The sequence below is a fragment of the Chrysemys picta genome, chromosome 6 (genome assembly GCF_011386835.1).
Source record: "Chrysemys picta bellii isolate R12L10 chromosome 6, ASM1138683v2, whole genome shotgun sequence".
Taxonomy (NCBI): Eukaryota; Metazoa; Chordata; order Testudines; family Emydidae; genus Chrysemys; species Chrysemys picta.
Window position 1 is genome coordinate 49,763,357 of NC_088796.1, and position 7,522 is coordinate 49,770,878.

The following is a 7,522-nucleotide window of genomic DNA, read 5'->3' on the forward strand; positions in this document are numbered from 1 at the left end:
CACTTGACCAGAGCTTCAGAGTCACAGCAGCCCGGACATGCTGCTAACTGAGCATGCGCAATGTTGACGACCCCCGCTCAGAGGCTCCGACTAATTCTAATCTTGGTGGGGGTGGTTTGGTGACGCTTGCATATTTGTGACGTCACAGAGACGGTCAGTATATAAACCACGTCTGGGGTGGGGGCGCCGAGGGGGAGGTAGAAGAAGGTTCTGGCAGTTGCTGGGGCGCTTGGGAGAAGTAGTCGCGGCTCAGGTTTGGTGCGTCCCGCCCGGGATATTGTCTCGCTATGGCCCGTGAGTATCAACCTGAGTGTCCCCGCCCTGTCCGTAACGGCTCTGCCGACTCCGCGCCGTCGCTGGCCGCTGTCGGGCCTAGGTGATAGAGCCGCGGCCCCCGCGGAGGGCTGTGAGAGCGGCGCATGCCCCCTTCTCGCTGGCTCTGGGTCGGGCCCGGTTCCAGCACGATGGTGGCTGGTCCCGGTAATTCAGGCTCCAGGCGCCTCTTTTCCGCTCCGATCGCCGCACCCGGCCCGGCAGCGCCGCTTCCCTGCCGAGCTGTGCAGGCCCCGGGGCCCGTGAGCCCTGTAGGCTTCCTCCGAGCCGGCGCCATAGTGGCCCCACCCGGCCTCTGACTGCAGGAGCGGCCTCCAGGGTAACGAGCGGTTGTGCGGAGCGTCCCCCAGGAAGGGGCCCGGCGGGGGATTAACGCGGCGGGCGGGACTCGGGTATCTCGGGCAGTCGTACTGCGACCTCGCTCCTTGGTGACTCCTTTTCTTGCCTGTAAAACTGGGTATTTCTGGAGCGAAACCTCAGTGGCTATAAACATGGGCCCTGTTTTGAGCCGGGTCCCCAAAGGGTGGCCCTAAAGCCAGCCTTAAAAACGTGGGCAACTCGGAACAAAGCAGAGTCTCCTGGGTAGTCTTTGCAGGGCTGTTTGTGATGAGTTGCTGATCAGTCAGGCCGGCAGCTCAACGTTTCGTTGTTGGCTGTCAGGCTACACATAAAATGCCCTTAAATGGCCCCTGAACATCTAATCCCACCATACTGAATTTACCACTGCCAGACTGTGCCCTCCCTATTTATGTACATAACTAAAAAATAAGCCAATAATGTTAACTGCAGCAGTACAGTGAGGTGTTGCAGGAACCCATGTTGCTCAAAGTCTGATGTTGGGGGTTTAATGCCACTTGACTATATTAATGGCAAAAAATTAAGAGGAAACCTCACAGTAGTAGTCAGAGATGTTCATTACTACAGTTTTCTCAAACTCTAGAGCAGCTTCTTCATTTCTCCTGGCAACAAACTAATCTTCAGCATTACTGAAGTTGTCTGTTTTTGTAGCTCAATTTGGGAGATGGTCTAAATTCAGCTTAGAGTTTCTAAACATACAGCTGAAATTCACTGTAGTGATCCACATTCAAGGAAGAACTGGGTAATTAAGAACTCAACTTCCTCACACAAGTGCCCTCCAGCCTGAAAGGGAAGTTGCAGGCTTATGCAATCAGTGATACAGCTGTCTCAATCTACTTATGAAGAGGTACTGTATAGTATGCACAACTTGAGGTCAAAAAGGGGCATGGATGATGTGTTCTGTACCCCTGACATCCTCAAATCAAAAGTACTTGCTAATACATGAACATGGGCATTGGTACACTTCCCCCTTATCTATTTCAAAATAGTAATTGAAGAGGCAGAGCAGGCTTGGAGATCTTTCTGCTACACTGACCAGTCCTCATTTTCATTATATAGTGAACTTCCAGGTTTAGCATCCTGGTACATGTAAAACTTGTAGTACATGATCATCAGACTACATGCCTAATCTTTGATTATTCTCATTGGAAATACTTTTGTCACTTTATACATGTGGTGAGACTGACATTTACTGACACCAATAAAAATCTGATCCTTCCAAGCTTATTTGTAACTTAGCTTGAACTGCTTATATTTGGCAGAACTTTTCCATGCCACATCTGCCTCAAACTGAAGTTCCTAGGAACACTTCAACAAAAAACATGTAGCTGTTTCTCAGAGCAAGGTTAGGGGAAAATATTAAATTCTCTTAGCTGTTAAATTTGGGACGCTCTAGCACCTCCTTGCTTTACACCAGAGTTGCTGTTTTGCCTTGCAGAATTTGTCTTTTGGATCCAAACTTTGAGAGGAAAACCTCCATGGGTAGTTTTAGTAACGCTTTTCACTGGTTTTGGTCTTAAGGTACCAAATTACTGTCAGAATACAACCTTAGAGTGGAGGTAAGGAAGGGAAATTACAGCACATATATAAACTTGAATATTATATAGGTGGGAACCAGCGTGAACTTGCCCGCCAGAAAAACATGAAGAAAACCCAGGAGGTCCTCAAGGGGAAAAGGAAAGAGGATAGTTTGTCTGCTTCTCAGAGAAAACAAAGGTAAGTACACAGGTGTCAGAGAGGAGGGTGAGTGGTATTCTAGAAGCTCTGCTCATGAAAATAAACTGTACCTACTTGATACTAATAGACTGATTTTATATTTTGAACATCTGCACATATTTTAGGTTACTCAGACTTGGCTTCCCCATAGTATTTCTTGAGCTTGAATCTGTTTTGGATGGGCCTCAAATGCCCTTCTGGGTTCTACTGTAGTCCTTTGATTTTTCCTCCTTGTTGGGAGGGAAGTGGTAGTACCTTCTTATCTAAACAAGGAATTAGCCATTTCAATCTGAAAAGCAGCTTGACCTAGTAGACAGACAGGAAATATTTGTTCATCTATAAATTCACTATTGCCTCATTCACAGTGGGTCCCCCTACCATTCATCTGAACTGAATACAAATGAAGGATTGTAAGATGAAACTAATAGGAAGAAAAACAGAGGGGGAAGAGAACCTTTTTGTGAGGTGCATATCAAAGGTTTGCTTGAGTATATTTGAGGAGACAGAAGGGATGCCCAGGCACCCTTCATTGAGGGAGTAAAAGGAGAGTGCTTTTCCTTCATGGAAAAAGGGGTCTCAACCGGGTTTGGTTGAAAATACTGGACTACTTTGGGTGTGGGTCTTTTTAAAGAATAACTTAAATTTAGTTTTTTAAAAGCATATAATTTTTAGGGCTATCAAGCGATTTAAAAAATTGTGATTAATTGTGCTGTAAAATAATAGAATAGAATACTAGTTATATAAATATTATACATATTTTTGGATGTTTTCCACATTTTTCAAATATATTGATTTCAATTACAACATATAATACAAAGTGTCTTGTCTTAGCAATTGGCTGAACAAGAAGTAGGACTGAGTGGACTTGTAGGCTCTAAAGTTTTACATTATTTTGTTTTTGAATGCAGTTTTTTTTGTACATCTAAACTTGTAAGTTAAAATTTCATGATAGAGATTGCACTACGGTATTTGTGTGAGGTGAATTGAAAAATACGATGTATTATAAATATTTGCATTGTACACTTTCTGTTCTGTTGTAATAGAAATCAATATATTTGAAAATGTAGAAACATCCAAAAAAATTTAATAAATTTCAGTTGGTATTCTATTGGTTAACAGTGCAGTTAATTGCAGTTAATTTTTTAAATGCATGAGTTAACTGCAATTAATTGACAGCCCTAATTGTTTTTGTTTTGTTTCCAATATTTACTGCCACTTTACTGTAGTCTTTGAAAAACGTATTGTTTGTAGCTAGATCTAAGTGCTGTGGTAAGCAAAGTGATGGTTGTCAGTTGAATCTTAGATGTTAGTGTGTACTGTTCCTTTGAGAATAGCAGTGCTGGTAATTCTGTAAGTGTTCAGTGGATCAGAGGTTGAACACTACAGGGAACACTCCCAAGTATTCAGGGATTCATGTGTGCTTCTCTACCTGAATGGAGAGCAAGATCTGCAGAGGCCTGGAAGATAGTGCTTGTGCTGCCAGAGGCTGTTGTCTTCAGGGAGATGATCGACAGCAGGTACAGACCAGACTATTTCATGCTAGTGGTGAGGTGCTTCATGATCCTGAGAACCCTGGGGAAGCATCACACTAAACACAATCTGTACTAAAAACTAAGATCCAGGCAATTAAGTGTGAAATCTGGTCACAACATGACTCAAGGCCACAACAGTGTTCTTGAATGATAAGACTTTAATGTACTACCTTGTACTATAGAACTAACTATCAAGTGTGCAATCAGCCTTTAATTGAATAGCAACTGCCTCCAAATACACTTTCAAATTTAAACTGGTCCAGTAAATAGCTGGCTTCAGGGCCAGTCAAATTAGAGACACATCCTCTTGACATAAAGGTTACAGTTTGAAAGATGCTTTCCCTGTGTGTTACAACCAGGTAAAAAGCTGTCGGACTCCTGACTTTCATGAGAACATATGAGACAGGATTTGTGATCTTTGTTGGGGCTTGCTATATATCTATATCTTTATTTCATGTGACTGAACAGCATAATCTGTGAATTGGATTTTGGAATATCTATACCAAAGGGCTTTGGTTTCCATTTTCTGCCAAGTATTGGCAAACTCAAAATTATCAGTACCTGAAGTTGGGTTTAAATATTGGAGCTTGGATTCCTCTATTGTATGCATCTGCTGAAGAAGTATCAGACTAGAACTTCAGTGCTACCTTGGAAATATCTGTTCATCCAGAATGGAATGTTGACAGGTACATAAAAAAAATCAATAGTTCTTTCATTGTAGTAAAATGCAGGCAGGTAGACTTGGTATCTGGGCTGATCCTCTGCAGGGCTATCAACCTATTGTCCTGATCATTTTTAAGCTTAATGTCTTGATCCACTGTATGCTGTTGCACTTGGTTTTGTTCCATTGGTTGAAAACCAAGAATTGAAGTAAGATGAAGCCTAATAGTAACAATCAAGGAATATTTTCAGTAGCTCAGTATTTTTCTAAATACATGTCTGTCTTTTTACAGAGACTCTGAAATCATGCAGCAAAAGCAGAAAGCAGCTAATGAGAAGAAGACTCTTCAGGCAGAAGCTAAATAAACTGTGTGGCTACATAAATGACCTAAAATGTTACAGTACACCAAGTTATAGGGCCTAAAATATCAGACTTGTTTGTAAAAGTGGCCTACCATTAAATGGTAAATGTTTATCTTATACTTGCAGACTTATTCAATTTGCACTTATTTAGAATTTTTGGTTAGTATAGGCTGAATAAACCAAGACTTCATTAAGTTACCTGGAATACTTATTTCAAAAAAATTGCAAGCGCTCTTATAGGCATGCAAATAAGCGTAGTTTAAGTAATGGTCGCAATAGCTTAACTGCACCTTTCATTATTAACAATGTTGACTTCACTGAATGGCTTATGTGACTACACTATTAAAGCCACAGTTAGACCAGGTTACCCTCTTCGTGACCCTTAAAGTATAACAATCATTCACAGTGGAACACTACTTTAAAAGCCCAATACCTTTGTACAATGCATTCAAACTTGTAAAGGTCTGAACTGTAAATCTCATTTTAAATTATTTTTACAATAAAATGTTGCATGAAGTATTGTTTAATCTGAAATGGGGTACAGCGGATAACCTTTTACTGGGCTTGAATTAAAAGCTATTTTACAGTGCAGATTTATCTAAATTAATTTTTCAAAACAGTAACTTTCAGAAGACTAAAAACTGGCATGACTTGTTTAATCTTATACTGTAATCTTTTCCACAGTAGATCTGCTTGTAAACTTTTAGTTTAGCCTCACCTAGTTAAAACATTGTCTGGGTGGGAAGGGCAGCAACCTCATAACCACAGATCTATGGCCTAACCTCTTGAAGTTTCTGAGCACCCTCAACTGAAAGTCCAGGAGAACCACTACTGCTCAGAAAAATTAGTCCTTTTTTTTTTTATTAAAGTGAGATTTTTGAGATTTGTTTAGAAAAATCATGGGAGGGCAAATTTTTTTAAACCTGCATTTTTAACTGTCAATTCTCCATGCAAAATGCAGATGAAATGTAGATATGTACAATGAGGTAAATTGGCTTAAACAGGGATTCCTTTCATAGGCAAGGCAGAGTCTGTTGGGGGCAATGAACTGATTTTGAGGTAAACACTAGCAGGGCAAACTGGCTTTTCTTGGGAGCAGGTAAGGTAGGTTTCAAGGAGCTTAAACTAACTTTTACCCATATATATTTATGCATGCAGTGGGGGAGGCAAAATTATTCATTGTCATGCCACTTTCACCTTTCACTCCTCCTTCAGCCTTTGATGCATGCCTCAAAGATGATGCAAACTCTAGTTTCCTTTTGGTTCCTACGTAGTACATTAATAAATGGAAAGTAGTCTGAACTACCAGTTAGCTTAATTTCAGGTCTTGCTCTCCCCAATCTGTCAGATCTTCTATTAAGGATAACTGTCAATTCAGACAAGTTTAGCTTCATTTAAAAGTGCTAGATCTGAATAAACTCCCTCTTCCCTGCATAAATATAAACAAATGGTATGAGGACAGTGCAGGTCCCAGTAATTTGTGTTGGAGTTGCATGCATCCAACTGCTTGATAGCATAATCTGCACCTGTTCTGCCACTGTTCTTACATTTCTTCTGGGAGGCAATAAAAGAAAGATCAATAATTGGCCAAGAACTTGTGTTATCAAAGTAGTATCAACAAAAAGCTGTACACATGCTATCATCCTTATACAGAGAGGTAGTGTTCCCTATCTTCATTGCAAATTGCAAAATGCAAAAATGGTGTAATGAAACTTGCTTAGTTCAGGACTGCTTGCAAGGGTGGCAGTGTTGACAGCAGTACTAATAGCACAAGCATGCTCAGTAAAATTAATATTAACCCATATTCTAAACAAATAGGGTTAGTACTCATTTTAGGTCTCTTCTACCATGCCAGAGGCAAAATTCAGAACTGGAAATGTTTCTAGGAGTAAAACAGGCATTATCAAGCCACAGCACTCATTAAATGGTTTATATAAGCAGTTTATCTCTACATAATTACAAAACCTGATATTTCCTTACATAACTTTCACTCAGAATTTTCTGAACTGTCTTGATCTCCTGAATTTTGGACTCTGATTCTTGCACTAAGATGTCTATCTTGCTCTATTGACATGGGGGGGGGGGGAGAATACCTGAGACTGTCCTACATTTCCTTTCCATCTCTCTTATCCCTGTTTAAAATCATACACTTTGAGCACTGCATTAGGGTAATAATGCCTTTAGTCTGTTCTTCCAGAAGAAAATAAAATGTCCTGCACAAGAGCAGTTGGACACTGGGTGAATTTGTCTGTACTCCTGCCTCCTTTTGGGAAAGCACATTCATTTAAATAGGAACTGAACAGATTACCCCTACCCATTTAGCGCAGAGGATTTGGCACAAAGTGGGGGATGAGGGAAGGGGTGATAAGAGCCTTGGAGGCCCCCTTCTTAAACTCCATCCCCTTGGAGGTCCCCTGCTGTGGGACAAGGGGATTGGGTTGGGGGGAGCGGCTGTAGCTCTTCGTGCGGAGAAGGGAGCGGCTGGGAGGGGGCAGCAGGCAGTCCGCTTCCTCCCTAGCAAGGGGGTGGATCACTGGTAAAGGGACGTGCCGATGGTAGGC

The 7,522-nt window shown here is 41.4% G+C and overlaps 1 protein-coding gene across 1 annotated transcript; it reads left to right on the forward strand.

Moving 5' to 3' along the window:
- Positions 1-124: 124 nt before the first annotated feature.
- SERF1B (small EDRK-rich factor 1B) lies at positions 125-5,477 on the forward strand. Its single transcript, XM_005288211.4, has 3 exons — positions 125-294; positions 2,298-2,406; positions 4,892-5,477. The coding sequence occupies exons 1-3, from the start codon at positions 288-290 to the stop codon at positions 4,962-4,964; spliced, it is 189 nt and encodes a 62-aa protein (XP_005288268.1). The 5' UTR covers positions 125-287; the 3' UTR covers positions 4,965-5,477.
- The last annotated feature ends 2,045 nt before the right edge of the window (positions 5,478-7,522 follow it).

Bases quoted from the DNA above. Each gene is read 5' to 3' on its own strand.
- SERF1B (XM_005288211.4), top strand. The intron at 2,407-4,891 runs GTAAGTACACAG...GTCTTTTTACAG, and splicing joins GCTTCTCAGAGAAAACAAAG to AGACTCTGAAATCATGCAGC.